This window comes from Lepidochelys kempii, chromosome 22, assembly GCF_965140265.1.
Source record: "Lepidochelys kempii isolate rLepKem1 chromosome 22, rLepKem1.hap2, whole genome shotgun sequence".
Classification (NCBI taxonomy): domain Eukaryota; kingdom Metazoa; phylum Chordata; order Testudines; family Cheloniidae; genus Lepidochelys; species Lepidochelys kempii.
The window spans coordinates 1234890-1252433 of record NC_133277.1 but is presented as its reverse complement, the minus strand read 5'-3'; the positions used below and the strand labels follow the sequence as shown (position 1 = coordinate 1252433).

The window sequence follows — 17544 nt, the reverse complement described above, 5'->3', positions numbered from 1 at the left end:
TTTTGCAGTAAAATTCCCTGTGGCCTTATGTTTGTGCTTCTGCACATGTGCACTGCGGGACACCTAAGCCCCATAATGATGGATGAAATGAGAGAAGATAGGTGTTCCTCCATCTAACTCACCTGCAAGGCCTGATCTAGTAAGTCAGCTCAGAGGCTGCCTACCAGATTGGGCCCCAATAGGCATTCTTCCACAAAACAGCTGGGGAGACAAGGACCTCCCTTAAGACTTTTAGTCCAGTGGACTGGTGGGAGTCCTCCCTCTGCCTGATGGACAGAAGGGATTTTCTATCTCTGAGGTGCATGTCCTAACCACTGGGCTATAGGTCATTTGGGGAAGGGGCAGAAATGGGGCTCAGTCTCAGTCTCCCCTGTTGAAACTGTACCATTGTGGAGAAGGAATTGTTGGGCTGCAGAAAAAACGTGCCCAAGCACAAGAACAATTCTGGAGCCTGGTGGTTAAAGCACTCCCTTGGGAGATGCAGGATCCAGTCCCCCGGTTCCAATGACTGTTTAAATTAGCTTCATTAGGAGGGACTGATGGAAGCCCACACCAGAAAATCCTATTGCCTAGTGGTCAGGACACCCACCCAAGAGGGAGCAAAGCCCTGTTCAAATCCTTTCTTCTCCATCTGGTAAAGGGAGGACTTGAACCAGGCATCTCCCACTTTCCACAGGAGTGCTCGAACTGCTGGACTGGACTCTAACCTTCACCCCTGGCTTCTTGCAAAAATGGTGCAGGTGTGTAACACCAAGTGAGGGTTTGCAGCTGAGAATCCCAAGCAGCCTGGACTTAGGCATTGAACTCCTTGAGCGGGGTGGAGTTTAGAATACACCCCTCACCTTGCCATCTCCCATTGGCTAGTTTAGGTGGCACCCGCTCAGCATGCTGGCTTTTGTGAATCCCATTCTGAGGTGCTTCCCCATTCATTGTGTGGGGAGACTAGGAGCCTAGCTCATGCGTTGTGAATCCCAGTGGGTTTCTAGGCCCCTAAAGTTAGGCATGGCAATGCTCAGCATCATCAGGCCTTAGTACCCTTGTGAATCTAGCTCATAGGAATGACCAAACTTGATCAAACTGACAGCCATCTACCCTCCTTGCAGTCTCTAATGGTGGCCAACACCAAATGCAACAGCAAAAAATCTTATAATGGACAATTATGGAATAACCTGCCCCCGGGGAATGTCTCTTTATAGCCCAGGCACTTAAAAGTCGGTTTATGTTGGGCAGGATGAAGGTTTATATCTCTTATACAGTTTTATCCCAGCTAGACCAACTAAACCCGTGCTCCTTATGCCTTTTACATGGGACATTTGCAGACTGGAATGTAGCAGGTGCACCTTGCATTTTTCAGGATGCTGTCCAGAACAAGCTGAGTGTGTGAGCTAACAAATTTTATAAAGCTTCAGCAAGATTTGCCATGGCGCAATACACAGAGAATCAGTTATTAATAAGGAAGTAACTTCATCTCTTGGGTAACTGGCAGGAAAATGTCATTCAAACAAATGCCTTGAAATTGTTATTCTTTTTTTATTATTTCAGTTTTAAAAGACCCGAACAATCCAACCAACTATTTTTTAATATTTGTTTGAAAAGGAATGGGTTATTCTTAATCTGGGAGTTGGTGACTCCCGTACTGTGGGCTTGGCTAGTGGTTCCGAGGCGCCAGTAAGCAAGGTACATAGTGGCTCATTTTTCTGGAATGCCCACAGAATCTGTAACCATGTAACAAAGCTTTGGATCTGGACAAAGGTGTGAGTGCTCCTGTGACTGGAGTCCCAGTGCAGACTGGGTTATATTTTAAGACGATCTGGAAAGCTTCAGGGAAGGGAAAAGCTTCTGCCCAGTAGAGCAGAAACACAGTCTTGTTAGCTGCCCAGTGTAAAGTAGCATTACTCAGAGGTCCCCTCACATGTTGCTATTGCTGAGCTCGTTGGATCATGTATATTTTATTCAAGAGTTACAAGCTGAGATGTGCTGGATATGAAGTTTGCATAAACAGTTGCATTAAGAGGGGAATTTTGAGTAGGTTTAAAGAGGTTATTTGACCTCTGTATTTGGTGCTGGTGTGAGCATTGCTGGAATCCTTTGTCCAGTTCTAATGTCCACAGTTTAAGAAGGATGTTGATAAATTGGAGAAGGTTCAGAGAACAGCCACAAGAATGATTACAGGGTTAAAAAACATGCCTTATATTTATAGATTCAAAGTAGTCAATCTACTTAGTTTAACAAGGTTAAGGGGTGACTTGATTACAGACAATGAGTATCTACATGGGGAACAAATATTTAATAATCACAGAATCATAGAATATCAGGGTTGGAAGGGACCTCAGGAGGTCATCTAGTCCAACTCCCTGCTCAAAGTAGGACCAATCCCCAACTAAATCATCTCAGGGCTTTGTCAAGTCTGACCTTAAAAACTTCGAAAGTAGGAGATTCCACCACCTCCCTAGGTAACGCATTCCAGTGTTTCACCACCCTCCTAGTGAAAAGTTTTTCCTAATATCCAACCTAAACCTCCCCCACTGCAACTTGAGACCATGACTCCTTGTTATGTCATCAGCTACCACGAGAACAGTCTAGATCCATCCTCTTTGGAACTCCCTTTCAAGTAATTGAAAGCAGCTATCAAATCCCCCCTCATTCTTCTCTTCTGCAGACTAAACAATCCCAGTTCCCTCAGCCTCTCCTCATAATTCATGTGTTCCAGTCCCCTAATTACTTTTGTTGCCCTCCGCTGGGCTCCTTCCAATTTTTCCACATCCTTCTTGTAGTGTGGGGCCCAAAACTGGACACAGTACTCCAGATGAGGCCTCACCAATGTCAAATAGAGGGGAATGATCACGTCCCTCGATCTGCTGGCAATGCCCCTACTTATACATCCCAAAGTGCCATTGGCCTTCTTGGCAACAAGGGCACACTGTTGACTCACATCCAGCTTCTCGTCCACTGTAACCCCTAGATCCTTTTCTACAGAACTGCTGCTTAGCTGCTCGGTCCCTAGTCTGTAGCAGTGCATGGGATTCTTCCTTCCTAAGTGCAGGACTCTGCAATTGTCCTTGTTGAACCTCATCAGATTTCTTTTGGCCCAATCCTCTAATTTGTTTAGGTCCCTTGGGCTCTTCAGTCTAGCAGGGAAAGGTAGAACATGATCCAACAGCTGGAAGTTGAAGCTAGACAAATTCAGACTGGAAATAAGGTGTATAATTTTAACTGTTAGGGTAATTAACCACTGGAACAATTAACCAGGAGTTGTGGTGGATTCTAGATCCCTGATGATTTTTAAATCAAGATTGGCTGTTTTTCTAAAATGTAAATTCTAGGAATTATTTTAGGAAAGTTCTATGGTCCATAATATGCAGGAGGTCAGACTAGATGATCACAGTGGTCCCTTCTGGCCTTGGAGTCTATAAATCTCTGAAAGTTTTACAGAAAGCTCAAAGATCTACTTTTCAAACAGATCTCTCGACAGAAACACACATATTTTGCACTCTAAAGTTGGATTTGTGGGTACAAACTGTGTAACCGGGGCTTGATTTTGCTCCCTTTCAAACCAATGGAAAGACTTTCATTGACATAAATGTGCTTGGTCTTGTGCCAAATGGGGTAACTGAATATTTAATCCAGTTTGTGGATGCCTGTCAAGGCTGATTCCCCACTCTGGCACTTTGAGTGCAGAATTCTCTGCAAGGATTCTAAAAATTGATACTGGCCACTCCAGGTTTGTATTAAACTCCCAAGGTTACAGTTTCTCTCTGATCTTGGATGGGTAGATGCTGCCACCACCCAAGTGCAAAAAACCCCTTTGGACCCAGGAGCACTTGGGAATACCTCCCAGTGTGGTACCCTCAAGCCCTTTTACCCCCTCACCCCTCTGGGGAAGAGCTGAGAAGAAAACAAAGGAAATCAGCTGTTGCCACCAGCTATTTAAACAACATGTGCACAAACCCTTTAGGACACAAAAAACCCAGTCCTGTTCTTAAAAAAGGTAAATTTTATTAAAAACAAAAAGCAAGAAAATACACCTGGAATTTAGGCTATTGCTAGAGTTTTAAAAAAGCAAATATAATAATTTAGCATCAAGAATGTTTTTTTTTTAGGTCCAGCTTAATGGTTACCAGCAAAGCAAAAGCATTTGGGGGTTAGCACAGAGGACTCCACAAACCTTACAGAAATAAAAGAGAGAAATCTAATCATGTCCTTCTAGACATTTTCTGATCTACTTACATATCTGGAGTTTCATATTGAGTAGTTTGAGGTATGATCTGGTGATTTTCATACCTGGTTTACAGCTTTTTACAGCATAGCTTCAGCCCTGTCTCTGTTTTGTCACCTTTCTCCGGAGAACAACAACAGACAGACAAAGGGAAAGTTTTTCCCCAATTTAAAAAGTTCTAGGCCTCCCATTGGCTCTTTTGGTCAGGTGCCCACTCCCTTCTTTTTACTTATGGACTTTTTTAACCCTTTACAGGTAAAGCAAGTAGAGAACAGCTACTAACAGGGATTTTATAGCTAACTGGCTGGCTGGGTGTCCATAAAAGGGAGCTGCCCCCGCCCCTTCATTTATCACAATGCCACTATCCATTTGTATGTATTGTACAAAATTGGCATGTATGAGTTTAGAAGCTTAAAGTGATTGAACTCAAGTAGCACACACAGGAAGTTTCCTATCATTCTTACTGCATATACGCATACAAGGTAAGGCTTCTGTAGTTCATTTCAGTCTTATTGCCACAATAAGACCCGAGTTCTTGAAGCTCAATCCTGAGTTTTCCAGTTAATTTGCCTTCTTTCTTCAGGAGTAAGTAATGCAGCTTCTTCCCCAGAGCTCCTATAAGTTACCATGATAATTCTGTTGGGTTCGACATTTTATACTGATTACAAGGGTCACAATCCCTATGTAACGTTTAGATCAGATCTGTGAATAAAATGTCCCAGCAATCACAAGCACTCATTATCACAAAATGGGTGGAGACCAGATGAGATAAACCAAGAGCACTTCCTGTTCTTTAAATAATAATCAAACCAAGGTAAAGTTCCCAAGAGTTTGTTCTAAAAGTCCCCAACACACTAAAATGTGAGTGCTGCTTCTATGGATTGGTGGTAGAGGGTGAATGCAGATGGCTATTTTGGCAGCTGTGATGCAAATAGTTTTAATAGTAATATAAATGACAGCTTCCAGACTGGCAAGGTTTCAGCTAGGTTCCCTGCTCTGGTTTTTCTCTGCTGCCATTGAATGTGTCTAGTGTCTATTACAAGAGGCCTTGCATACTACTGAGCAATGGGTTCGCATTTGGGCTTTCAATTCCCGTGTTCAATTGTAGGGAAAGGAGCACTTCAAAACTTGGTAATGCTGAGTCACCCAGAACGGAGGTGGGGCACCCTTTAATAGAGCTCATCCTGGTAAAACTCAGATCACGACAACTGACCCTGACCCTCTGCTCCTCAATGCCTTCCTCTAGGTAATGCACTATAATTATGCTATTGTCTCTTTTCAGCACCCTTACCCAACAGAGGATGAGAAAAGGCAGATAGCAGCACAGACAAACCTGACACTTTTGCAAGTCAATAACTGGTGAGTGAACCTGAGTGTGGGGGTTGTGGAATTTTCCTGCTTTCATAGTTATTAAACTGCTGGAGTCACGTCACTACTCTCAGTGTCCCTGCCTAGCCTGTGACTTTAACCACATGGATAGCAGGATGCTGATTCAGTTGCCTTATTGGCCATTTCCCAGAAGAAAATCAGCATCAGAGCCCAAGGAAGAGGTGTTTTTCTGTGGTTGTGAGGTGTTGTATCTGAACAATAGAGTAAGGTGGAAATAGCTCCTAGGGAAAAGAGACAAGATTCAAACCTGAGCACCTTATGGACTCAGGTTGGTTCTTCTTAGTCTGAAGACAAAGGAGTGAATTTATATCCACTGGTGCTTAAAAAGAAAGTAGACATAAAAAGAAACATCTCTATATAAATTGCTTACAAAACATTTAAAATCGTGCTCCAGGTACAGTAACTCTCCACTTAACGTCCTCTCGCTTAACGTTGTTTCGATATCACGTCCCTGCTCAGTTATGGAACATGCCCCGTTTAAAGTTGTGCAATGCTTCCCTATAATGTCCTTTGGCTGCCTGCTTTGTCCACAGCTGGCAGCCCCCCATCAGCTCCCCAACAGCCCTCCCACAGCACCTCCCACCCACCGGCAGACCCCACGGATCAGTGCCTTTCCCCTCTTCCCCTGCCTCCTGCCCGCAGCAATCAGCTGGCTTGCGGGGTTCAGGAGGGAGGGGGGAGGAGCGAGGACTTGGCACACAGGCTTCCCCTCCCTCCCCTGCCTCCCGAACACCACAAACCAGCTGATTGCCACCGGTAGGAGGCAGGGGAGGGAGGGGGAGGCTGAGCGCAGAGTCCTCACTCCTCCCCCCACCCTCCTGCCCCCAGAATGTCGCAAGCCAGCTAATTATAAAACTAACTTAAACAGAAGCTGATCCAATAAAAGATATTCCCTTGCCAACCTTGTCTCTCTTAAACCTTTAGTGTCACTTACTTCATTTCCACTCCTTCAGCCACATTTTCCACTGGTGTAAGTTTGTGATGTCCATGAAGTTATATCAGGGATGAATTGAGCCCTGAGTGAAACTTTTAATTCATGGAAAAGGCTTTTCAAAAGTGCCCATGTGACTTAGGAGCCTGAGGGCCAGATTTTTAAAAGTATTTAGGCATCTAATGATGCAGATAGGGACGTAGTGGAATTTTCAAAGGCAACCCACCAATCAAAAGAAATCAATGGGAGCTTTTGGTTTTCAAAACATAGAATCATAGAATATCAGGGTAGGAAGGGACCTCAGGAGGTCATCTAGTCCAACTCCCTGCTCAAAGCAGGACCAATCCCCAATTAAATCACCCCAGCCAGGGCTTTGTCAAGCCTGACCTTAAAAACTTCTAAGGAAGGAGATTCCACCATCTCCCTCACTAACGCATTCCAGTGTTTCACCACCCTCCTAGTGAAAAAGTTTTTCCTAATATCCAACCTAAATCTCCCCCACTGCAACTTGAGACCATTACTCCTTGTTCTGTCATCTGCTACCACTGAGAACAGTCTAGATCTATCCTCTTTGGAACCCCCTTTCAGGTAGTTGAAAGCAGCTATCAAATCCCCCTTCATTCTTCTCTTCCCTAGACTAAACATCCCCAGTTCCCTCAGCCTCTCCTCATAACTCATGTGTTCCAGTCCCCTAATCATTTTTGTTGCCCTTCGCTGGACTCTCTCCAATTTATCCACATCCTTCTTGCAGAGTGGGGCCCAAAACTGGACACAGTACTCCAGATGAGGCCTCACCAGTGTCGAATAGAGGGGAACGATCACGTCCCTCGATCTGCTGGCAATGCCCCTACTTATACATCCCAAAATGCCATTGGTCTTCTTGGCAACAAGGGCACACTGTTGACTCATATCCAGCTTCTCGTCCACTCTAACCCCTTGGTCCTTTTCTGCAGAACTGCTGCCTAGCCATTCGGTCCCTAGTCTGTAGCGGTGCATTGGATTCTTCCATCCTAAGTGCAGGACACTGCACTTGTCCTTGTTGAACTTCATCAGATTTCTTTTGGCCCAATCCTCCAATTTGTCTAGGTCCCTCTGTATCCTATCCCTAACCTCCAGTGTATTTACCTCTCCTCCCAGTTTAGTGTCATCTGCAAACTTGCTGAGGGTGCAATCCACACCATCCTCCAGATCATTTATGAAGATATTGAACAAAACCGGCCCCAGGACCGACCCTTGGGGCACTCCACTGGATACCAGCTGCCAAGTAGACATGGAGCCATTGATCATGACCCATTGAGCCCGACAATCTAGCCAGCTTTCTAGCCACCTTATAGTCCATTCATCCAGCCCATACTTCTTTAACTTGCTGGCAAGAATACTGTGGGAGACTGTGTCAAAAGCTTTGCTAAAGTCAAGGAACAACACATCCACTGCTTTCCCCTCATCCACAGAGCCAGTTATCTTGTCATAGAAGGCAATTAGATTAGTCAGGCATGACTTGCCCTTGGTGAATCCATGCTCTCTGTTCCTATCACTTTCCTCTCCTCTAAGCACTTCAGAATTGATTCCTTGAGGACCTGCTCCATGATTTTTCCGGGGACTGAGGTGAGGCTGACTGGCCTGTAGTTCCCAGGATCCTCCTTCTTCCCTTTTTTAAAGATGGGCACTACATTAGCCTTTTTCCAGTTGGCCGGGACCTCCCCCGATCGCCATGAGTTTTCAAAGATAATGGCCAATGGCTCTGCAATCACATCTGCCAACTCCTTTAGCACTCTCGGATGCAACGCATCCAGCCCCATGGACTTGTGCACGTCCATCTTTTCTAAATAATCCTGAACCACTTCTTTCTCCACAGAGGGCTGGTCACCTCCTCCCCATGCTGTGCTGCCCAGTGCAGTAGTCTGGGAGCTGACCTTGTTCGTGAAGACAGAGGCAAAAAAAGCATTGAGTACATTAGCTTTTTCCACATCCTCTGTCACAAGGTTGCCTCCCTCATGCAGTAAGGGGCCCACACTTTCCTTGACTTTCTTCTTGTTGCTAACATACCTGAAGAAACCCTTCTTGTTACTCTTAACATCCCTCGTTAGCTGCAACTCCAGGTGTGATTTAGCCTTCCTGATTTCATTCCTACATGCCCGAGCAATATTTATATACTCATCCCTGGTCATTTGTCCAATCTTCCACTTCTTGTAAGTCTCTTTTTTGTGTTTAAGATCAGCAAGGATTTCTCTGTGAAGCCAAGCTCATCGCCTGCCATATTTACTATTCTTTCTACACATCGGGATGGTTTGTCCCTGTAACCTCAATAAGGATTCTTTAAAATACAGCCAGCTCTCCTGGACTCCTTTCCCCCTCATGTTATTCTCCCAGGGGATCTTGCTCATCAGCTCCCTGCGGGAGTCAAAGTCTGCTTTTCTGAAGTCCGGGGTCCGTATTCTGCTGTTTTCCTTTCTTCCTTGTGCCAGGATCCTGAACTTGACCATTTCATGGTCACTGCCTCCCAGGTTCCCATCCACTTTTGCTTCCCCTACTAATTCTTCCCGGTTTGTGAGCAGCAGGTCAAGAAGAGCTCTGCCCCTAGTTGGTTCCTCCAGTACTTGCACCAGGAAATTGTCCCCTACGCTTTCCAAAAACTTCCTGGATTGTCTGTGCACCGCTGTATTGCTCTCCCAGCAGATATCAGGGTGACTGAAGTCTCCCATGAGAACCAGGGAGTGCGATCTAGTAACTTCTGTGAGTTGCCGGAAGAAAGCCTCGTCCACCTCATCCCCCTGGTCCGGTGGTCTATAGTAGACTCCCACCACGACATCACCCTTGTTGCTCACACTTCTAAACTTAATCCAGAGACTCTCAGGTTTTTCTGCAGTTTCATACTGGAGCTCTGAGCAGTCATACTGCTCTCTTACATACAGTGCAACTCCCCCACCTTTTCTGCCCTGCCTGTCCTTCCTAAACAGTTTATATCCATCCATGACAGTGCTCCAGTCATGTGAGTTATCCCACCAAGTCTCTGTTATTCCAATCACATCATAATTCCTTGACTTTGCCAGGACTTCCAGTTCTCCCTGCTTGTTTCCCAGGCTTCATGCATTTGTGTATAGGCACTTGAGATAACCCGCTGATCGCCCCTCATTCTCAGTATGAGGCAGGAGCCCTTCCCTCTCATGCACTCCTGCTCGTGCTTCCTCCCGGTATCCCACTTCCCCACTTACCCCAGGGCTTTGGTCTCCTTCCCCCGGTGAACCTAGTTTAAAGCCCTCCTCACTAGGTTAGCCAGCCTGCTGGCAAAGATGCTCTTCCCTCTCTTCGTAAGATGGAGCCCGTCTCTGCCCAGCACTCCTCCTTCATGGAACACCATCCCATGGTCAAAGAAACCAAAGCCTTCTCTCCGACACCACCTGCGTAGCCATTCGTTGACTTCCACCATTCGACGCTCCCTACCTAGGCCTTTTCCTTCCACGGGGAGGATGGACAAGAATACCACTTGCGCCTCAAACTCCTTTATCCTTCTTCCCAGAGCCACGTAGTCTGCAGTGATCCGCTCAAGGTCATTCTTGGCAGTATCATTGGTGCCCACGTGGAGAAGCAGGAAGGGGTAGCGATCTGAGGGCTTGATGAGTCTACATGTACACACCTAACCCCAAGCTCCCACTGGGCCCTGCTCCGTAGAAGTGTAGAAGTGGAACCAGACAGAGTGTCTGTGCCCAAGAAGCCAGAGCCACAAGCTCTGCCTGGAGCTGCCCATACTGAGGAAAGCTTGGAGCTGAGCTTTGGGGGAATTTTTGAAAATCCCTCTAGGTTCGTATCTGCATCATTAGACACCTAAATACTGATAAATATCTGGGCCTTAGGCCTAAATGTCATAGTGGCAGGCAAACTAGAACAATATAGACAAATCAAGAGCTGTAGAATTATTTAGGACTATGGGATTGTTTATCCAGAGAGTGTTGCACTGTTTGAAGAGTATACTGTAGAATGTATGGACTGAGGAGCAGGGTAATTACATGGAGCATTGCCTGGAGAGTACTTTACTGTTTATCATAGAATCATAGAATATCAGGGTTGGAAGGGACCTCAGGAGGTATCTAATCTAACCCCCTGCTCAAAGCAGGACCAACCCCAACTAAATCATCCCAGCCAGGGCTTTGTCAAACCAGGCCTTAAAAACCTCTAAGGATGGAGATTCCACCACCTCCCTAGGTAACCCATTCCAGTGCTTCACCACCCTCCCAGTGAAAACATTTTTCCTAATATCCAACCTAGACCTCCCCCACTGCAGCTTGAGACCACTGCTCCTTGTTCTGTCATCTGCCGCCACCGAGAACAGCCAAGCTCCATCCTCTTTGGACCCCCCAGCAGGCAGTTGAAGGCTGCTGTCATTATGTGGGGTCATCATCATCCAGGACTATGTTTTATTGTTACTTCTGTCATTTCATTCTGCTGCTGTTTCATTTGCAGCATACAATAATGCCAGACTAAACTGAGCAGTAGAATGATTAAATATGGAATGATGACGTTTACTTATAGTAATGATTAAGTCTACCAAGGGCCTGTACTGACTGATGCCTAGTAATATCATGTAAACTCTAGCCACAGTAGCTGGTATACATTTGCAATCACCCAGTGCCCCCTGCTGGTGAAAATATACATAATGCAATAATTAGTGTTTTATTTTTCTACAGAGGATAATAGTCAGCATATTGCTAGTAGTTATAACAAAGTACTTACTTGTGAAATAGGGTAACCTTTTGAAAAGCACCTAAGGGCTTGTCTTCAAAGGCAAATAGTTCAGAATAGCGATAATGGAGTAGCAAATGCCGAACAACTATTCTGCACTAACTCCCATTGTGGACACTTTTACTCTGCATTGCCTTTGGGTTAGCTTTCACTACTTTGGAAGTGGACTAAGCAGAAAAAGGCACTCTTGATGTGGAATAAGAGTGTCCACATGGGGAATGAATGCAGAACAGCTATTGTGCTTTAAAATCACATCCTAGCTTACTTCACAGTAACTTCTCTAAGTAGACAAGCCCTAAGCAGTTTAGGAGCCAAGTTTTCTTTTCAAAAGTGACTTGGGCACTTAGAGACAGATCTAAAAGGGGTTTAGGTGCCTGAACAATGTGAGAGGTATTGATTATGACCAGGAGACAGAGGACTTGTCTACGTGGCTGCAGGGTGGACTATAGGGGTGTGAATGCACCAAAGTGTATCTGCCTAACAGCGAATGAAAAGGTACCTAGTTCACATTAACATAGTCCTGTTTGAAAGAGGACTACGTTCACACAAAGTAACTTTTGGTTTGCACTAGCAGTGTCTACACAGGGCAGTTAGAGTGCAACACTTTGGTATGCTCTGCAATTCACACACCCTTAGTCCACACAATGGAGCAGAGTAGCAGCCGTGTTAGTCTGTATCCACAAAAAGAAAAGGAGGACTTGTGGCACCTTAGAGACTAACAAATTTATTTGAGCATAAGCTTTCGAGAGCTACAGCTCACTTCATCGGATGCACTGATGCTCAAGCTTATGCTCAAATAAATTTGTTAGTCTCTAAGGTGCCACAAGTCCTCCTTTTCTTTTTACAATGGAGCAGTGGAGACATGGCCAGAGACTGCACAGGCTACCTAATCAGGTGACCTGTCTCAGGGGTCTAACTCCGAGAGGGTTTGCAGCTGAGAATCCCAGGCAGAGGGATCATCAGCCAGGTGCACCAGGGCAGCTGTTTGTGCGCCTAAGGCTCACTGCTCTCCCCTCTCTTCTCCTGGGCATTTTACTCCTGGCTAATGTAGGGCACTTCCCACTCAGCTGGCCAGCGTCTGCAAATCTCTCTCTTCGGCACTTAACTATCCCCAGGCACACCATATGGAGCCTGGGTGAAATTGAGCTGCCTAACCAAGGGCTAAACCTTCCACTAGGCGGGGGCCACCTGGGGCTGAGCCATTTCTAAATCTTTTTAAAACTCTGGTCCTTAAGAACCTAAGTCTCATTGAAAATCAATGGAACTTAGTCTTCTGAGTCACTCAGATGCTTTTGAAAATGTTACCCACAGTCAATAAGTGAAAGAAGATAATTATTCGAAAACCTTGTAATAATTCTGAATCTTCAACAGTGCAAGTAACTCCCTGTTTTTCCCCATGGGAAGGTTTATCAATGCCCGACGGCGCATTCTGCAGCCCATGCTTGATGCGAGCAATCCAGATCCAGCCCCCAAAGCCAAGAAGATCAAATCCCAGCACCGTCCTACTCAGAGATTCTGGCCCAACTCTATTGCAGCTGGAGTGCTGCAGCAACAAGGAGTCAATCCTAATACCAATCCTGACGGTAAGAATGGGGCAGGGACATGGCATGGGATTGACTCGGGAAGTCTGTAGTGCACATCTGCCTTGGTTATTGTACTTAATGTCAGTAATTAAGAATGTTTGCCTGTTAACGAGCATGCGGTACATTCACACTCTTTGCTTTCAGTTTCTATGGGGTAATGCCAGTTCTGGAGAGGAGAAGTGTGAGGTCTTCTTTCTTGAATTTTATCCAGTTTTTCTCACTGTACTTCTGCATATACTGAGGAGACTCCAGATCACCACATGCCAGTTAGTCATGCCCCTCCTGGCTGAAAAACTTTACTGGAGAAACAGCGAGGTTAGAAACAGTGAGACTAGTATGATCCATAAAAATATGTCACACCCCATCCAGCCAGTTACCTCCTTTAGCACCAATCTCCTTACAGGTTTTGATGGACAGGGCTGTGTTCATCTGGATCCTGTGTCCAGCTCAGCAGGGTGTAACTTTCTTATTTTCTTCCCATATGAATTTATTTGGTGGTGCCTCCTCCCCTCTTGTGCCTTCCTGGCAGGGTCACTGGGACAGCTTGGAATGGAAATTCCAACCACAGGTAACCCCCACTTACTTGTCAGCTAGTTGGAGACTCCCAAGAAATAACACAAACACATGCAAGCTATTCAACAGAGTAACTATATTAAAGAGAAAATAAATATAACAGAGTAAAAGGCTATCTCAGGGTCACCAGTGCCCATGCTGATAATACCCATGAATTTCCCCAGTCACATGACCTAGTAGAGCAAAAGTAAAATTTAGTGTCCAGTTGGTACGCGTACTTCCCAGGGGCCCTTGATGACCTCTGACTACAATATCTTCTGTAGCAGCAATACACAACTTGGCTGGCTTGGCTCAGTACAGCCCAAAAGACTCACATGTGGGCTAGGATGATAAGTCCCTCCACAGGTTTAATACGCAGCAAGTAATAAAATCCCGAAACCCTTATCCCTGGCTTAAGGACGCAGTTCAGGGAGTAGGGGTCTCCCAAACAATGTGCCTGGGTATCTAATTAAAAGATGGTGCACGCACAACTCCATGAACGATGCTCAGGTTCAGAGATCGACCTAGACACTTCAGCTCTGCTCAGGGGCTGATGATCACTGCTGGCAGGCGTCCTCTTCCTGCAGGAGTCAGGATCTCCCCGCTCCACAAAGGGGTGCAGGGCTCAGGTGCAGATTATAATAACTCTGCTAAAAACACAACTCCTGATCTCCTGCCCCAGCGCTCAGCCACGCTCCCAGCAGGCGGGCAGCCCTGAGTGAGCACCAGAGCAGCACTGGCCACGTGGGGCCTGGTCTGTCTAGGAGCTGAAAGGCTCACGCCGCCCGGCTGGGGAGAGAATTTTCTCACAAAACTCTGTGTGCTGAGCGCTCTCCTGAGGAGTGAAAGCACCAAGCTGAGGGATGTTGCTGCCAGGCATCTGGAGGCCAGTTGTCAGGGGAACCCTGCATGCAGGCCTGGGGCTCACCAGCTCCCCCATACCAGTCCTGCCCCTTCAGTAGCTGGCTCCAGCTCCTCCAAAATGGCTTCTCCCCTCTCCCAGCGCTCCCACATCCTGCTGGTCACCCTAGGTCTTCTTCCGGGGCTCTGACTGGTCAGTCATGTGACTCTACTCCCCACCACCCCCAGACATGGCCCCTCCTCTGAGCAGGCAGCTGGTGGCCATCCAGGCACGCTGCCGTCCTTCCCCAGAGCTCCAGGGGCCATCGCTCGAAATCGGGGCTCTCCTCGCTCCCTCGGGGCTGCTCACAGTCTCTGAATCTGCCCTTGGCCCCCCTTCCTCCCGGGACAGCATGCGTCTTCCTGTGCCAGCAGTACACAGAGCCAGGAGCCAAGCTGAGCCTCCTGGGGGTTACAAATATATCATTAAATGTCTCCCTTTGGGAGGATGGGTTGCCAGATTCTCTTAGGAAGCTGTTTATTGTAAGGCACTTGTTCAAGAAACCTTTCTAAACATTTGTAATGTTGATAAATAGAGGAAGTTTGTGAGAATGGGATGTCAAAGCAACTCCATAAATATTCAAAGCACTCTGATTTCTTCATATTAGCTTGGCTGTGATCTGTCTCCTTGTAGGCTAGGTACTTAATGGAGACTGTGCTTCTTTCATTTAGGGTGACCAGATGTCCCGATTTTATACGGACAGTCCTGATATTTGGGGCTTTTTTTTATATAGGCACCTATTACCCCCCACCCCCTGTCCCAATTTTTCATACTTGCTATCTGATCACCCTACTTTCATTGTTCAATGATCTTCTGCTGGAGGTGAATGAGAACCAAGTACCCATGCAAATTCTGCTAGATCTGTCGGCTGACTTGATATTGTTGACTCTGAGATGTAGCTGACATGGTTCCAGACAGTCAATCTTGAGTGGTTCCATTATTTTCTTGCTGAGAGGACCTATAAGGGAAGTGTTGGGAGACTGCTCCAAAGATACGGCAGACATCTTTTGTCACTCCTCCTGTTTTACCTGTATATGAGGCCATTGGTTCCTGTATTGTAGAAGATTTTAAAATTGCAAGAGATTTTGCACAGTGTAAGGTGGGTAGGTGACACCCAACTGGGGTGTCTCCTTTTCTCCCCTCAGTTATTGCTCTTGTTGCCAGTTGTTGGCTATGTGTGTGTTCTCACTGTGTCCTATGCCAGCTCTGTGCAGGTAGCTGACACAGCAGACCTGGATCGAACTGCCCAAGAAGACCACAGACTCGGTTCAGTGGAAAGGCAGTCGACCAGGTTTATTATTGATGAAGCACGGTCCTAGTATCCCATAGACTCCACAGGACCACCAACACATGTATACCCATTACAGTGGACCAGTTCAGTGAACGGCGGGACTTTCCAGTCCCCCCTCGGCCAGCCAAAGACACTCCCTCTGCAACCCCTCTTTTATACACTGATAAAAATAAGTTACATACTGCTCCTCTGACATGGCTAGTTACCACGCTTTACCTTCTACCTGTTGGCTCCATCAAAACATCTCTATCCATTACTCTGTCATTCAGAGGGGTCAGCGTGTCCTTGCATCATCTTCAGGAAGTGTGTTTACACCATAACCTTGTATCAGGGTGTTCTGGCACACTCCTTCTGGAATGTGTTTATGCACGTGTCCAGTGCCTACCACTTCTTAGCCAGGTTCTTGCCAGGTTCTGTGAACTTGAAAGCAGGCATGTTTTGTAACAGGGCCTGACTTTTGTTCATAGCCTAACTCTTGCTAACTTTGCTTATATCAGCAGGACTTGATTTTAGTACAGGTCTTGGGTCTTACCAGGCCTCTTATACCTGGCCTCATGTCTCAGGCTCTTTCTACTACAGCTCTGCATGCTTCAGGGAATGTTGGGAGCCCCAAGAAGTCTCCCAACCACGCACCAACATCTCCTGCTGCTCCCTGAAGCTCCCCTGGTTAGGAGTCATCACTTCGCCAGCCAAGGAGAATGGGAAGGTCTTAGGAGCATAGTTCTTCCAGTCAGTGGAGAGGGGGATGACTGGGAGCTACCTGCTCCCTTTTATTTAACCTCTGGCTCTAGTTATATCAGTATGTCACAATGAGCCTTGTATATTTCAGTGTTATTGGCCATTCTCGTAGAATGCTGTGACGTTTTTAATATGGGCATTTCACAAAATTCTTTAAGTATTTCTCCAACATCACACCCGTAGTCATAACCAGCAGTCTATCTTTTAAGAGGATGGTAGGGTGAGATTTTTCAAACTATTTAACATTTAAAATGTAATGATCCTCAGTTTACTAATTTGCCTAATGTTGTAGGCATTAGCTCTGAGACGACTTCCTTATTACAATTTTTTCATAAAGTCTGCCTGACACCAGCATTAAATTGCAACAAATATTAGCTATTATTACTGTTACTATTACCATTAAGGTAGCACCAAGTGTTATCAGGTTAGATTGGGCCCCACTGTGCTAGGTGCTAACAAAGATACCATGAGAGATGCTCTCTGCTCCAAAGAGCTTGCAATCTAAATAGACAAGAGTGGGAGGGGAAAGAGAATGGAAGCAGATTGCCCAGGATTATACAAAGGGAGCCAGGAATAGCAGCCACAATTTCTGACTCCAGGTCTAGTACCCCATCCAGTAGACCTAGTTGCCTCAGCACTCTGGCTCCCCTAAGTAGTAAAACAGGTTGCTAGTTTTTAAGATGCACCAGAGGCAAATTTTAAGGTGATGGAAATAGTGGTTTAATTGGTCAGCATAAGTGAGGGTGAACATAAGATGGATGAATTCACACAGGGTAGGGCTGAGGTGCTGGGGATGTAACAGGAAAACAACCAACCGGATAGTGAAAGATAAAGTAAGCCCCAAAGTGGAAGTGTCAGAATTGAGGTTGCCGGTGCATATGTAATATGATAGTCTTTAATTACATGATCACGTACTCTTTATCCACAGGACTCTGCCTCATTCAGTACAGAGGAAGGACCGTGCTCAGGGAATAAGGCAGCTATTCAGTTTTTCCTTTCATTCTCACCATTCTGTGTGTGGCTTCTGCCCTATCTAGTGCCACCATCCAAACCCTGCACCAAATATTAAATTATTAATTTCCTGTTGGGCTTTTCTATGGCGCTCATCATTGTGATATCTGAAACTCTCAACCAGTATTGAATGTATCTTCACAACTCCACTGAAGTTATGAGTGTATTATTTGCCCCATTTTACAGATGGGAAAA

General features: G+C 46.0%; 1 protein-coding gene across 15 annotated transcripts in view; it reads left to right on the top strand.

Moving 5' to 3' along the window:
* Positions 1 to 17544, top strand: part of PKNOX2 (PBX/knotted 1 homeobox 2) — a 691764-nt gene that overhangs the window by 659889 nt on the left and 14331 nt on the right. For all 15 annotated transcript variants that reach the window (XM_073320703.1, XM_073320715.1, XM_073320717.1 and 12 more), the window contains 2 exons: positions 5499 to 5575; positions 12678 to 12856. In XM_073320703.1, coding sequence (XP_073176804.1) covers positions 5499 to 5575; positions 12678 to 12856 — 256 coding nt within the window. The remainder of the gene's footprint in view (positions 1 to 5498; positions 5576 to 12677; positions 12857 to 17544) is intronic.